The sequence below is a fragment of the Neoarius graeffei genome, chromosome 7, assembly GCF_027579695.1.
Source record: "Neoarius graeffei isolate fNeoGra1 chromosome 7, fNeoGra1.pri, whole genome shotgun sequence".
NCBI classification, from domain to species: domain Eukaryota; kingdom Metazoa; phylum Chordata; class Actinopteri; order Siluriformes; family Ariidae; genus Neoarius; species Neoarius graeffei.
Genome location: NC_083575.1, coordinates 5,530,554 through 5,546,990, shown reverse-complemented (window position 1 = coordinate 5,546,990; position 16,437 = coordinate 5,530,554). Strand labels below are relative to the sequence as shown.

General features: G+C 42.2%; 1 protein-coding gene across 2 annotated transcripts in view; it reads right to left on the bottom strand.

Moving 5' to 3' along the window:
* Positions 1-16,437, bottom strand: part of dcdc2b (doublecortin domain containing 2B) — a 32,130-nt gene that overhangs the window by 6,285 nt on the left and 9,408 nt on the right. For both annotated transcript variants that reach the window (XM_060925213.1, XM_060925214.1), the window contains exons 2-11: positions 16,400-16,437; positions 16,059-16,257; positions 12,507-12,564; positions 9,272-9,342; positions 4,225-4,356; positions 3,994-4,140; positions 3,882-3,921; positions 3,739-3,795; positions 3,405-3,588; positions 2,820-2,926 (exon numbers count right to left, since the gene is read on the bottom strand). The exon at positions 16,400-16,437 is cut by the window's right edge. In XM_060925213.1, the coding sequence (XP_060781196.1) occupies positions 2,820-2,926; positions 3,405-3,588; positions 3,739-3,795; positions 3,882-3,921; positions 3,994-4,140; positions 4,225-4,356; positions 9,272-9,342; positions 12,507-12,564; positions 16,059-16,257; positions 16,400-16,437 (1,033 nt within the window). The remainder of the gene's footprint in view (positions 1-2,819; positions 2,927-3,404; positions 3,589-3,738; positions 3,796-3,881; positions 3,922-3,993; positions 4,141-4,224; positions 4,357-9,271; positions 9,343-12,506; positions 12,565-16,058; positions 16,258-16,399) is intronic.

Sequence of the window (16,437 nt, the reverse complement as noted above, 5' to 3'; positions counted from 1 at the left end):
CCTGGCGACTTGTCCAGGGTGTTCCCCGCCTTTCGCCCGTAGTCAGCTGGGATAGGCTCCAGCTTGCCTGCGACCCTGTAGAAGGATAAAGCGGCTAGAGATAATGAGATGAGAATGAGAAATTAAGTAACATTTATTTGCTTCCATGTTTTAGGTCGAGAACAAGGCTACAGCTCATGTAGTGAGGACAACCACGAGTTGGTTTTAATCTAGAATTATTCTTAATTTCTATATTTTCTCAAGGAAGACTTGCTCATTCCTCACCAATATAAATAACAAAATGAGGCAAATGATAATTCTGTTAAAACTGGGCCTTGTAAGTGACAGAAGCTGGGGGAAGCCATGGCCTAATGGTTCGAGAAGCAACTTTAGGACCAAAAGGTTTGATTCCCTGGACCAGCAGGAATGGCTGAAGTGCCCTTGAGCAAGGCCCCTAACCCCCAACTGCTCCCCAGGCTGCTCTGGGTGTGTCGTACATCATTCTGGATAACAGTGTCTGCTAAATGCCTGTAATGTAATGTAAGGTAAGCTGATTCAGCACCATGGACAGTTGCCAGTTTCTGTAAGTAAGTCAATAAATACATGAATAAATAAATTTACTGAAGGTTTGTGTGTGAAAACTCGATGCCCATCTGATAAAATGTGCCAGTTGATATATGAAAGCAAACCAACACTCGTTAGCTTTAATAAGTCAGCAATCTGGAGTGTTTCTCTGTAAAAATGGAAAATACAACGCTGTGTTGATGCAAATAAGTTAATTACAGCGGGGCAAAAAAGTATTTAGTCAGTCACCAATTGTGCAAGTTCTCCCACTTAAAAAGATGAGAGAGGCCTGTAATTTTCATCATAGGTACACTTCAACTATGAGAGACAAAATGAGAAAAAAAAATCCAGAAAATCACATTGTCTGATTTTTAAAGAATTTATTTGCAAATTATGGTGGAAAATAAGTATTTGGTCAATAATAAAAGTTCATCTCAATACTTTGTTATATACCCTTTGTTGGCAATGACAGAGGTAAAACGTTTTCTGTAAGTCTTCACAAGGTTTTCACACACTGTTGCTGGTATTTTGGCCCATTCCTCCATGCAGATCTCCTCTAGAGCAGTGATGTTTTGGGGCTGTCGCTGGGCAACACGGACTTTCAACTCCCTCCAAAGATTTTCTATGGGGTTGAGATTTGGAGACTGGCTAGGCCACTCCAGGACCTTGAAATGCTTCTTACGAAGCCACTCCTTCGTTGCCCGGGCGGTGTGTTTGGGATCATTGTCATGCTGAAAGACCCAGCCACGTTTCATCTTCAATGCCCTTGCTGATGGAAGGAGGTTTCACTCAAAATCTCACGATACATGGCCCCATTCATTCTTTCCTTTACACGGATCAGTCATCCTGGTCCCTTTGCAGAAAAACAGCCCCAAAGCATGATGTTTCCGCCCCCATGCTTCACAGTAGGTATGGTGTTCTTTGGATGCAACTCAGCATTCTTTCTCCTCCAAACACGACAAGTTGAGTTTTTACCAAAAAGTTATATTTTGGTTTCATCTGACCATATGACATTCTCCCAATCCTCTTCTGGATCATCCAAATGCTCTCTAGCAAACTTCAGACGGGCCTGGACATGTACTGGCTTAAGCAGGGGGACACGTCTGGCACTGCAGGATTTGAGTCCCTGGCGGCGTAGTGTGTTACTGATGGTAGCCTTTGTTACTTTGGTCCCAGCTCTCTGCAGGTCATTCACTAGGTCCCCCCGTGTGGTTCTGGGATTTTTGCTCACCGTTCTTGTGATCATTTTGACCCCACGGGCTGAGATCTTGCGTGGAGCCCCAGATCGAGGGAGATTATCAGTGGTCTTGTATGTCTTCCATTTTCTAATAATTGCTCCCACAGTTGATTTCTTCACACCAAGCTGCTTACCTATTGCAGATTCAGTCTTCCCAGCCTGGTGCAGGTCTACAATTTTGTTTCTGGTGTCCTTTGACAGCTCTTTGGTCTTGGCCATAGTGGAGTTTGGAGTGTGACTGAGGTTGTGGACAGGTGTCTTTTATACTGATAACGAGTTCAAACAGGTGCCATTAATGCAGGTAACGAGTGGAGGACAGAGGAGCCTCTTAAAGAAGTTGTTACAGGTCTGTGAGAGCCAGAAATCTTGCTTGTTTGTAAGTGACCAAATACTTATTTTACCGAGGAATTTACCAATTAATTCATTAAAAATCCTACAATGTGATTTCCTGGATTCTTTCCCCCCCATTTTGTCTCTCATAGTTGAGGTGTACCTATGATGAAAATTACAGGCCTCTCTCATCTTTTTAAGTGGGAGAACTTGCACAATTGGTGGCTGACTAAATACTTTTTTGCCCCACTGTAACAAAGACATTTACCTTTTTACATCCTTATGTGTGGAAACCAGTACGACTGAAAGGCAGGTACTAAACTGGCAGAGGTTTACTGACGCTATTTGAAGGCTTATTAAAGCTACTGCTTTATAATTTTTTCTCAATTGACACCACAGTATGTCAAAACACTGAAAATGTTTCCTGAAATTCTGTTTCAAGTCCAAGGTTGATGTCTGTAGCATGTGCATGTCTGATGCCAACTGCGTTTAACCACGTTTTCGTCTTATTTATCGTATAAACACAACACACTCGCGTCTACACTCATATTTTCCATTTACTCTACATGTAGTGATGTTCTGTTTCAGTAAACGACGCATACAAATAAGCTTCTGTATTTGGGATTCAATCAAATCAAGGCATCAGACTTTTGGACTGTCTATAAGTGATTGACATGGGTGGAGAGCGAATGAGGATGAGAGTTCCCACCTGATCGATAGGAAGCTCCACAGCCGTGCTCTCATCCTCAGCCACCTCCTCAGCTCCTCGCACCTCCTCTCTCCTCTTCCCTACGCCCTTAAACACACTCGCTTGGCCTGCGGGAGACACACACCACATACACAGCTCTGCTTATAACAGTACAAAGATTTCTTCTTCAGAAACTTTGCCGAGTTCGTTTCCTTTGGGACCGGACGTCTCTTCTGCGCTCGACAGAATAAGGCATGGCTTCCGGGTCTGTGAGTTCCTCTGAAGGAGGTGTGGCCTCTTTTCCCATCAGTCCAAGTGAAAGAGACTGATGGCCTCTGCACCCGTCAGTCACCACTTTGCTTTCATATTAAAAATTAAACTGTTCTCGAAATAAAAAAAAAGTCTAAATTATATAAGTAGGTGACTCTTCGGCTGCTTTAAATACGTGTTGTATTTATCAGATGATCAATCACGTATCGAGAGCGGTGAGTAAACCTCATTCTTTTGCACCCTTTAACTGAAAATGTAATTTTCTGAACATAATCCAAATAGTTAAATCTAAAGCTCATTAATACACACTCCTGAACCTTCTCTCCGTGCTCTTACCCGTGTTTCTGGCTGCCGCTCTATTTATGGGTCTGTGTTTGCGCACTCGGACGGGTTTGGCGTGGAATACGGAGCTCTCCTGTCTTTCCCCACCTCCTTCTTTCCTCCTCTGTGGCGGCTGGGACAGATTCGCTCCCTCCGGCTCGGCCTCGTCTCCTGTAGACTTCACGCGCCTGCTGTCCCTCTGAAACACACACCGTTCGGCTGAACACTAAACAGTCGCTGCGCACACGATTGGGCTTTGAAATAAGATGAACGAACTCAAAAAAGAAAAAGCCCAAAAGGGTGCAAAAGCCTGAGCTCGCATCCTGTCGACATGTGGGATCCATCTGACCTCGGGTGAGTGAAAGAGGGCGGAGTCACTGTTGCTGTCTTGAGGAAACTTCCTGTTCTGTGAGACATCGTGAAAATAAACAGGATTAGCTTCACGTCACTCGGTGCAGTGAGAAATGAAATCCTGACAAGGTTCTGCTTTACCTCTGACCTCCTGTGCAGGCCACGATCTGCAACATAATGCCTAAAGAACGTAAAAAAAAAAAAATCTGTCAGCCATTTTAAACACCACCACCATCACCTTCCTCCTCCTCACCTGTCTGCACTGCCTCCTGGGGCTTTGTTCAGCAGCAGCTCCACGTACGGGTGTTTCTTAAAGCGCTCGGCACCGACGGCAACGTAACACTGTCCGCTCTCCAGCTCCTCCCCCGAGGTCACCGTCACGCCGTCCAGTGTGCACAACCTGAGAGGTCAAAAGGTCACATGAAAGCCGAAGCAAATCCAAAACAATTGTTGCCTGGCGTCACACACATGGAGGCGTGTCTACCTGCGAACGGCGCCGGTGCGGAGCATGGCCTTCTCCGAGACCAGGCTGAGAATCTGCTCCAGGTTTTTCAGCAGGCTCCGAGGAATGATGAAGCGCATGGCAGGACTGAGCACATCTCCATTCCTGAACACACTGCACAGACACGGGCCGTCAAATCAGGGTGTGTGTGTGTGTGGTTTATAACAATTCCGTTTCAGTTGTGCTATATTTCTGGTTGATTAAAAAAAATCTTTAAAAAAATTAAATCAGTAGCAATAAACAGAATAATATTATGATTATTAATTATTATTTATGTCTATATAATAATAATTAGTAGTAGTAGTAGTGAATAATCACTATTAATTCAATGCCCTTCAGAACTATTGGCACCCTTCAGAAAACAATTTTCAAACCAACATTACACAATGACATGAATTCTCCAAAAAAATCTTTCGGACCAAAAAAAAAAAAAAAAAAAAATTCTCCTCCACAATATTTTCACTCAAAAATATATTTTCTGAAATACGTTGTAAAACTTATTCGCTACGTTCACACTGCAAGGCTTAATGCTCAATTCCGATTTTTTTGTGAAATCCGATTTTTTTTGTGAGGTCGTTCACATTAACAAATATATGCGACTTGTATGTGATCCTCAGTATGAACGAAAAGCGACCTAAAAGTGTTCCGCATGCGCATTGCAGGATACGACGACGTCACACGCAGTGAGCATGGCCAGTGTTTACGGAAGTAAAACCGCCCGGTTGCGGTATGACTCATCCAATCTAGCTTGAATAGCTGCATCCCCCCAAATGGAAATCAGCTCCCTAACCTCTGCGTCCTTCCATTGAGAAGATTCAGAACCTTCACAGCCTGAAGCGTCCCTCGCACTGATGTCATGCGCAGGGGCGCAGATACGTTTTTTGAACTGGGAGGGACAAAAAACTGGGGGGGACAAAGCTGCCAGCAAACCAACCCCAACCCCGATATGCCTGTCAAACTTGTTGTTAGTAACCATAGCAACCAAGCTCGAGCTCGCAACCTGTGCAGTCTGCGCAGCTCAACCAACCGAATATCAGTCTTTGTTTTATGCGAGTTGTTGCAACTATGTATACACTGCCGTGCACCTCAATAAACCGAATGGTAATTAGTCTTTTGATTTTTCCGTGAGGTTTGCCTTATGCAAAGAAAGACAGCATAGACGGTTTTTCCTCCCTATAAGTGGGGGGGACCGAACGAGGTGAATTTAAATCTGGGTGGGACGAGTCCCCCCCTCTATCTGCGCCCGTGATTATGCGCCATGTTGTTGTAACTTTTTTTGAGAGACCCGCCGCCTACTTCAGCGCAGAATAGTGACGTTTGTGGCTTGTTGATGACGTGTAAGTCGGATGAATAAGTCGACCTGGCGGTTCAGACTGAAGTCGCATATGAAAAGAGCGGATAGGAATCGGAATTAGGACCACGTATCTAAACGGCCTGGGTCGGATTTGAAAAAATCGGATCTGTGTCGTTCATATTGTCAATAAAAGATCGGATACAGGTCACATATGGGCGAAAAGATCGGATTTGAGTCACTTCAGCCTGCAGTGTGAACGTAGCCATTGACACTGCTGAGGAATAAAAGCATGTAAATACAGTCCTGGATCCATGGGTGTAGCGGATGCGGGGTACATGTCCCCTGCACTTCCCGTATTTGTGCTCTCTGTCCCCCGCACTTTTTTTTACAGCCATTACAACCACTCAATTCATTTTTAACATGTGGAAACGCGTTTTTCCGAGCCGCCTCTAAACGCATCATGAGCAGGCGGAGCTGAGGCGGCAAACAAACCCCGCTGTCGTGTGTGATCAGAGACGCTTTAGAAAATATTGTATGAGTATCTTTGGTGTGATTCAGATCTGGGCAGCGCTTCTGTAGGTTCAGCAAACCAGCCAAGACGCTAAAGACTTTACACAGTTTTTTCCAAACAAACCGTGTAAGTTGAGTAATGCTGTTGAATGTAGATAATCTCATCTCATTATCTGTAGCCGGTTTATCCTGTTCTACAGGGTCACAGGCAAGCTGGATCCTATCCCAGCTGACTACGGGTGAAAGGCGGGGTACACCCTGGACAAGTCGCCAGGTCATCACAGGGCTGACACATAGACACAGACAACCATTCACACTCACATTCACACCTACGCTCAATTTAGAGTCACCAGTTAACCTAACCTGCATGTCTTTGGACTGTGGGGGAAACCGGAGCACCCGGAGGAAACCCACGGGGACACGGGGAGAACATGCAAATTCCACACAGAAAGGCCCTCGCCGGCCACGGGGCTCGAACCCGGACCTTCTTGCTGTGAGGTGACAGTGCTAACCACTACACCACCGTGCCGCCCCAATGTAGATAATGTTTAGCTAAAAGATGACAAATAGATGCCAATTTAGTTAGTTAAGCTAGCTAGCTAACTTAGAGGCGGTAGTAACTAGTTACATTTACTCCGTTACATTTACTTGAGTAACTTTTTGGATAAAATGTACTCTTAAGAGTTGTTTTGTTGCAAAATACGTTTTACTTTTACTTGAGTAATATTATTCTAAAGTAACAATACTCTTACTTGAGTAACGTTACTATTTTGGCTTCTCTAAGATTACTCACTTCTGGGTAGAAAATAAGAATATAAATGTATTTGTCTTCCTTTGACTGTTATTTTTGTAAAGATTTAATTTATTTTTGTGGTAGTTAAAGTTTAAAGTACATGAATTTGCTGATTATTATTACTGTATTCCTAATTCTATTTCAAAATGTTGCTTTCCACATATTTTTAATCTTTATTGCCACAACAGAAAGAGCAGGGTGAGAGAGGAGACAGTGGACCAGAGGCCAACAGGGATGATTATGCAGGGTCACAGGCGAGAAGAGAATACAACTAGCTATGTCACTACTGCTATTCTTAATTCTATTTATAAATTTTACTTTATAAATTTTGATGGTATACCATTTTAAAGAACTAAAGTCGGTTCCCTGGTGCTGTGCTGTTTGTGGTTATGTTCTTTAGCTGCTAAGGAGAGGTGCAATTGAATGCGAGAGGATGATAAATCACTCAATAGACCTCTGAACAATTTGTCCCCCTCACTTCTAAAATGATGGCTACGCCCCTGACTGGATCTCTCTCTGTATCATGGTTGCCTCGGCTAGGAGCTTCACACTTGGCTTCTCATGGAGCTTTCTCCAAGGCTGTGAACTAAAACTTGCTTCCAAATCACAGAAACTAAACCCTGCGGTCTGGAATAAAGAGATACATTATCAAAATACAGTGGGGCAAAAAAGTATTTAGTCAGTCACCAATTGTGCAAGTTCTCCCACTTAAAAAGATGAGAGAGGCCTGTAATTTTCATCATAGGTACACTTCAACTATGAGAGACAAAATGAGAAAAAAAAAATCCAGAAAATCACATTGTCTGATTTTTAAAGAATTTATTTGCAAATTATGGTGGAAAATAAGTATTTGGTCAATAACAAAAGTTCATCTCAATACTTTGTTATATACCCTTTGTTGGCAATGACAGAGGTCAAACGTTTTCTGTACGACTTCACAAGGTTTTCACACACACTTGTTGGTATTTTGGCCCATTCCTCCATTCAGATCTCCTCTAGAGCAGTGATGTTTTGGGGCTGTCGCTGGGCAACACGGACTTTCAACTCCCTCCAAAGATTTTCTATGGGGTTGAGATCTGGAGACTGGCTAGGCCACTCCAGGACCTTGAAATGCTTCTTACGAAGCCACTCCTTCGTTGCCCGGGCGGTGTGTTTGGGATCATTGTCATGCTGAAAGACCCAGCCACGATTCATCTTCAATGCCCTTGCTGATGGAAGGAGGTTTTCACTCAAAATCTCACGATACATGGCCCCATTCATTCTTTCCTTTAGCCGGATCAGTCGTCCTGGTCCCTTTGCAGAAAAACAGCCCCAAAGCATGATGTTTCCACCCCCATGCTTCACAGTAGGTATGGTGTTCTTTGGATGCAACTCAGTATTCTTTCTCCTCCAAACATGACAAGTTGAGTTTTTACCAAAAAGTTCTATTTTGGTTTCATCTGACCATATGACATTCTCCCAATCCTCTTCTGGATCATCCAAATGCTCTCTAGCAAACTTCAGACGGGCCTGGACATGTACTGGCTTAAGCAGGGGGACACGTCTGGCACTGCAGGATTTGAGTCCCTGGCAGCGTAGTGTGTTACTGATGGTAGCCTTTGTTACTTTGGTCCCAGCTCTCTGCAGGTCATTCACTAGGTCCCCCCGTGTGGTTCTGGGATTTTTGCTCACCGTTCTTGTGATCATTTTGACCCCACGGGGTGAGATCTTGCGTGGAGCCCCAGATCGAGGGAGATTATCAGTGGTCTTGTATGTCTTCCATTTTCTAATAATTGCTCCCACAGTTGATTTCTTCACACCAAGCTGCTTACCTATTGCAGATTCAGTCTTCCCAGCCTGGTGCAGGTCTACAATTTTGTTTCTGGTGTCCTTTGACAGCTCTTTGGTTTTGGCCATACTGGAGTTTGGAGTATGACTGTTTGAGGTTGTGGACAAGTGTCTTTTATACTTATAACGAGTTCAAACAGGTGCCATTAATACAGGTAACGAGTGGAGGACAGAGGAGCCTCTTAAAGAAGAAGTTACAGGTCTGTGAGAGCCAGAAATCTTGCTTGTTTGTAGGTGACCAAATACTTATTTTACCGAGGACTTTACCAATTAATTCATTAAAAATCCTACAATGTGATTTCCTGGATTCTTTCCCCCCATTCTGTCTCTCATAGTTGAAGTGTAGCTATGATGAAAATTACAGGCCTCTCTCATCTTTTTAAGTGGGAGAACTTGCACAATTGGTGGCTGACTAAATACTTTTTTGCCCCACTGTATGAACTGTGAAGGTGCTGAATTTTTTGCTCACTCTCACAAAGGGTGCCAATAATTCTGGAGGGAACTGTATATGAAAGTAATGATAAAGTATTGGATAAAATACTCAGCAAGTCCCTTTAGTGTGTGTGTGTGTGTGTGTGAGACAGAGACAGAGCTGCATTACTAACTGTATAATGCAGGGCAGAGTTATAACCTTCCTCCATTTTGCCGACACGTTGGGTCTGCTGAGTCCTTTCGCCTGCGGAGAACAACACAAAGATGTAAAGCAGACCGGAAACTTGGAACGGGTTGCGAGTCGCAGACAAAAGACGTCTCGCGCCACATCTAACACTCGCCTAACACCCAGCTCCTATCGCATGTACCTGCAAATCAATCAGTACGACAAAAGACAATCATGTCACTGCGTCTGCAGGATTCCTGAGAACGAAACACAACACCTCGTTCCAGCTCCGACGCTGATTAAACAGAGCTGCATGACTAATGAACGTCTGTCCCAGCACAGTGCTGATTTCAATGATTCAAATAATTAATACCCATCATACCCCAGAGGACAGACAGTCGTCTTTTCACTTTGCTGGAATTCAATTCTGAACCGTGGATCACAGAAGAGAAAACAACAAACAACAACAACCACCACCTCAAGCTCGTTAATTCAGCATTTCGGCTTCCTTTACAATGTGTCTGATCACCGTCGTGTCTGATTTACTCTATAAGCCCCGTTTTCAGCAGTTGTTCCGACAGCTGAACTGAACATGGACGTTTATTAGTGTATTTACGGTCGGCGTGTCATTCCAGTATTTACGGGAAGGTGCTAGAATTGAAAAGCTCCGGTAGAGGGAAGAAAAAAAAAATAAAGCATTAACTTTATACATTACGAAATAATGACTGAAGGACGTGCGAAGCGAATGATATTTTCCAGAAGAATGAAAAATCTGGAGAAACAACTTCAGGTTCGCAAGCAATACAGTGCTGAGCGACGGCATCATAAACAGGACAAACCCTACTTTCGCACTGCCAAAAATATAATCACAATAATAATAACAACAACAAAACCTCCAAAGCTACTCGCGCTTAAAATGAGCGTTCTCAGAGTGACACTGATGAGACAAATGAATTTCACGGCTTTCTCCGTTGTGATATCATCAGCTGACGCGATCCAGCACTGAACTACAGCAACACAAAGGGGACAAACAGGAAAGTTGACTGAAGAAACAAAGCTTTCCACAAAATCAGTCGTTGTTTTGCCAGAACACAATTTAACAGTCCTGATTTTGAAAACTGCACTGATTTCATCGTTTGTATTCATCTGTCACCTTCATGAAGAACATGATCTCAGCAAAATGATGTTCTCAAGGTGCAATCTTTTTTTTTTTTTGGAAGATGTGCACAAAACGCATCATGAAAAACACTTCCAAGAAGCATTTTTAGTTAATACAGTTAAAGTTATCAGAAAATGGACAAATATCAACCCTGGTAATATGTTAGTAAATTAAAATACGTGATCACATGGACGAATATCAGTGCAGCCTGATATTCTGTCCAGATCACACAGTCCTTCAGCTCAAACTCTGATGTCGTGTTTTAGTTTGACTGAAACCCAGATACATTACAGCCCCAACATGCCCCGACAAGCTTAATACCAAGATATCAGTGTGTCCATCCCGCTGTTAGACAGGACAATAATGACACGTTCTTTCCAACACACACACACAGATAATTAGAGCCACGGCAACACAACAGAACGTATGAAGCACAAGTGAAAATCCAGATCATTAGAAATACATCAGTAAGGTGAGTTCCTCGCCTCGGGAACACGACAAGCTGCAGATTTTTGTCCTATTAGCTGTTAAAGTGAGGGGAAAAAAAACCCAAACAGACCCTGTTGACTGATTATGGCGGCTGAAACCGAACTGAGATCAGGAATTATCACGAAATGTAAACATAAATGTACGGAAGCCGAGAGAGGCCCTTCATATAGTCCTTTTTTTTTTTTATTCACCTTGTTATCCCGAGATAACGACATAATTAATTCGAGATCTCGAGAAAACAAAACCGTTATTCCGAGATCTCGAGAAAACAAAACCGTTATTTCGAGATCTCGAGAAAACAAAACAATTATTCCATGATCTCGAGTAAACAGCTGAGAAACGGTTCATTCAGGTGCGCCAAGAGACTTGTGATATGCTGACTTTGGGGCTATTTCTCATTCTGTATAGACGCAACTTTGGTCATTAGAATGTCTGGAATAATCGATCACCTAATAAGGCAATATTTTGATCAGGGGTTGACACAGGGAGAGATTGCATCAAGTCTTTTAATAAGGGATAATTTCAAAATTAGTCCGCGGCACCTCCGCAGAAGACTGGCCCGGCTTCGTCTCTACCGACAGAGATACAGTGATCCAGCTGAGATCATGAAATAATTGTTTTGTTTTCTCGAGATCTCGAATTAGTTGTGTTGTTTTCTTGAGATCCTGAATTAATTATGTCGTTATCTCGGGATAACAAGGTGAATAAAAAAAGATTATATGAAGGGCCTCTCTCAGCTTCCGTATAAATGAATAAAAATTACGATGTTTAAAAAAATTAAATAAAATTGTCGTCTTCATCAAACTGCTGTGGTGTAAGAAGAATAAACACCCTGTGACACGCTGTTTTAGGAAAATACTCAACATCAGGGTGGTAAATGGAAATCTATTTCACTCATCAGACTCGAGATTTTTCCCAAGAATCCTTCAAACAGCTTATAATAAATTAAATCAAAAGTAATTAATAAAAAGGTGAATTAATTCCAGTAATTAGTTACACTGAAGGAGACAGATTTTTTAAAAAATCAACACAAAATGTAATTAAATTAAAAAGAAATAAAAATGAAGACAGTAAATCGTCCACAAGAAACAAAACTGTAATTATCTTAATAAATAAAAGTTTAAATAAATACATAATTTTTCAAAAGTAGCGAATTTATTATTAGTATCGTATTAGTATAAAGAAAGCTATCGATAAATAAAACATATTGAGTACAAATATAATTCATACAAATAAGGTTATTTAAAATAATTAGTCAAATGAAATAAATTAAGTAAGTAAAACAGAAATAATTAAAAAAGTAATTAAGTTTACGGTGTATGGTCGTAAAAATTTGGCCTGCATAAATTTAAATCGAAAAATAATTTGAATTTCTGGTCTTTGGGATTTATAATCAGTCATTTAATTCAAAATATTGAATATTTTCAGCAGTCCAAATCACCTCATCTGATCAAATCATGAAACGCTCTCGAACAGTTTCCTGTTTATATCTCAGATGAGAAATGAGCGTTTCTGAACGAGCGTGTCTTCGGTGTATTTTAACATGTACTTGCTGTGGATGAACATGATGTCATTCGAATAAAAACACACTCACCTGCATGGCGTCTCCGGTCCGAGCCACTGGAGCTCTCTTCATCCCCAGACTCAGATAACTGTGAGAAAGCGATAAAAAGCAGAGAAAGAGATTAACACTCGTCCAGAAATGCCTCCCACACCGGTGCACTAATGTTTGGAGAAAAGGGCTCGTTTATAGCCTGGTTTCTGGGACTCCTGACGACTTGTTTGCACGAAGCCGGAGTGACGTCGCTGAGGCCGAGCGAGCCATTCTGCCCTTTGACTTTATCACCAAAAAGTGAATTTGGGGAATAATGCCGAGCTGTAAAGTCACGACATCCTGCTGGTCAGCGGTGGCACATATTTGGCAGCTTGAGGAGGACAGGAGTGTACCAGAGTGGTCAGAAGTTTACATACACTCAACATGGACATGAATATCACGGGCTTCTTCGTACTGTTCTTTTTCTGTGGCAGAATGAAAAAAATAATTTGGTGCACAAGTTTGTATTGATTTTTAGGTTTTCTGAAATCAAAACTATACAAACACCTACAAAGGTTATTCATTCAGTGGCGCTGAAAGCCTTTGAACTTGCCACGGCCGAGGCCTTTTAACTTCCTGTTTGTGATGCTGGTCTCTTCTCTGTACATAAAATAAAAAGAGTTTGTTTGACAAGTCATTTTTTTGGTGGAGCCACTTTGCCAAGGTCTGGAACAAGATCCAAACTGTCCCTCTCAGCTGAGAGGAAATTGCTTCGGATGGTCAGGAACAACCCAGGCACCACCCAGGCACGGGCCTGCCATGAACAGGAAGCTGCTGGAACACCCGTGTCCCTGTCTACAGTCCGGAGAGTAGACTTTTACATCACCATGGCCTGAGAGGCTGCTGTCCAAGAAAGAAGCCTCTGCTCCAAAATCCACACCTTCAAGCTCGACTAAAGTTTGCCGCTGACCACACGGACAAAGAAAAAGCCTTCTGGAGGAAAGTTTTATGGTCAGATGAGACAAAGATTGAGTTGTTTGGCAACAAAGACCAGTGGTATGTTTGGAGGAGTAAAGGTGAGGTATTCAACCCCAAGAACACTGCACCAACCGTGAAGTAACAGTTCAGCATGGTTCAACAAAGTGGATGGAATCATGAAGGAGTAGGAGAACGACCTCCACATTCTTCAGCATAACCTCAAACCGTTAGCGAGACGCTGTTAACTTGGACACAGTTGGGTGTTCCAACAGGACAAGGGTCACAAATACACATCAAAGAAGCTGGTTGTGGAGGATAAAGCAGACTAACATGAAGCTTTCCTCAAGTCCTGATCTCAGCCCTGTTGAAAATATGTGGACTGGGTTGAAAAGTCAGGTGCGTATCAAGAAACCAGCAAATTTAATTAAACTCAACTGATTCTGCCAAGAAGAGTGGATGAATATCCAACCAGAATTCTGACAGAAGCTTGTTGATGGCGACCAAAAGCATCTGGTGAAGGTGAAACCTACTCGAGGACATCTCACCAAATATTAATTTACATTTCTGATTTCAGAAAACCAAACATAAATTAAAATTTGTGCACCAAATTCTTTTTTTTTTTCTATGAAAGATGTATGTTGATTACATACAACATCCTGCCACAGAAAAAGAACGGGTCAATAACAGAAATCACTGAAAGCCCCAACACTGCTATGACTTTCACGTCCGTGATGAGGATCTGTAAACTTCTGACCTCAAATTTGTGTTTATAATATTCAGAATGGATAACGACTCATCATAAAAACTAAATTACATCATAAACCTTCATATGATGGCGCTTTTACCGTAAATATACATCAAAAAGCTTCGTATGTACGCTCCAAACCACATTCTGAAGCCAGGTAGCCTGGTTTAATGGACTGATTACGTGAAACGGCATCAAATTTATGAATTATTTCAGAATTCGTCCTTCGTATATCTGATTATCAGGATATATCGCGATACAGATCCATCGTCCCATCCCTTATTCCTGAATCAGGAGTACAATGGATATAAAAAGTTTACACACCCCGCTAAAATGATAGGTTTTTTTGATGTAAAAAAAATGAGACCACGATAAATAATTTCAAAACTTTTTAATATATGTGACCTATAACCTGTACAATTCAATTGAAAAACAAACAAATCTGTTTTGGGGAAAAACGTACAATAGGCTGGTTGCATAAGTGTGCACACCCTTAAACTAATACTTTGTTGAAGCACCTTTTGATTTAATTACAGCATTCAGTCTTTTTGGGTCGGAGTCTATCAGCCTGTCACATCTAGACTTGGCAATATTTGCCCACTCTTCGTTGCAAAAGCGCTCCAAATCTGTCAGATTGCGAGGGCGTCTCTTGTGCACAGCCCTCTTCAGGTCACCCTGCAGATTTTCAACTGGATTTAGATCTGGGCTCTGACTGGGCCGTTCTAAAACTTTAATTTTCTTCTGGCAAAGCCATTCTTTTGTCGATTTCGATGTATGCTTGGGGTCATTGTCGTGCTGAAAGATGAAACTTTCTAGCAGACACCTGAAGGTTTTGGGCCAAAACTGACTGGTATTTAGAACTGTTGATAATTCCCTCCACCTTGACTAAAGCCCCTGTTCCAGCTGAAGATAAACAACCCCAAAACATGATGCTGCCACCACCATGCTTCACCGTGGGGATGGGGTTCTTTTGGTGATGCGCAGTGTTGTTTTTGCACCAAACATACCTTTTGGAATTGTGGCCAAAAAGTTCAACCTTGGTTTCATCAGACCAGAACACATTTTCCCACATGCTTTTGGGAGAGCTGATGTTATTTTTTTTTTTCAAAATTTAGCCGGGCCTGGATGTTTTTCTTTGACCCTACCTCATAGTCCAGACATGTGGAGAATACGGGAGATTATTGTCACATGTAGTACACAACCAGTACTTGCCAGAAATTCCTGCAGCTCCTTCAGTGTTGCTGTAGGCCTCTCAGCAGCCTCCCTGACCAGTTTTCTTCTTGTTTTTTCAATTTTGGAGGGACGTCCAGATCTCAGTAATGTCATTGTTGTCTTGTATTTTCTCCACTTCCTGATGACGGTCTTCACTGTGCTCCATGGTATATCTAATGGCGTGGAAATGTTTTTGCACCCTTCTCCTGACGGATACCTTTCAGCAGTGAGATCCCTCTGATGCTTTGTAAGCTCTCTGTGAACCCTGGCTTTTGCTGGAGGAGGCAACTGAGGAAATGTCTGAACTTTATTTGGGGTTAATCAGAGTCGGTTTAATTGATGGCAGGTGTGAACCCAAAAAGACTGAATGCTGTAATTAAATCAAAAGGTGCTTCAACAAAGTATTAGTTTAAGGGTGTGCACACTTATGCAACCAGCTTATTGTACGTTTTTTATTTTTTATGTTTTTCCCCTGAACAGATTTACTTGTTTTTCAATTGAATTGTACAGGTTATAGGTCACATTAAAGGTGGGAAAAGTTTTGAAATTATTTATCATGGTCTCATTTTTTTTTTTTTTTACATCAGAAAAACCGATCGTTTTAACGGGGTGCGTACACTTTTTATATCCACTGTATATTTACGATTTTCAGATTTACTAAAATTCCCTGCACTCACTCGAGCTTCTTGAATCTTTCAAATCCTGCGGCGACGTACTGCGCCCCCTGCTGGAGGTGCTCCAGATCAGGGACGCGGTGCCCGTGGCGTGGCGTGTAGAGCGTACGCACGGCCAGTGGGGCTCCGATGCTGAGAGTGACATTGTTCAGGAAAGACTCCATCGTGGAGACTTGCCTCTGGTTCACGATAAACCTCCTCCCTGGGTCACACAGAGAAACGATTCAGGGATTTGAAATATCTTCGTTTTTAATCATCAACTCAGGAAATGTATCACGGAAGGAGCTCTGTGCATGAGGAGTCAGTTACTGATTATACAGGAAGTTAAAAAAAAAAAGACAGACCTGAAAAGAAGGGATCTCCATTCTTGTACACAACCACG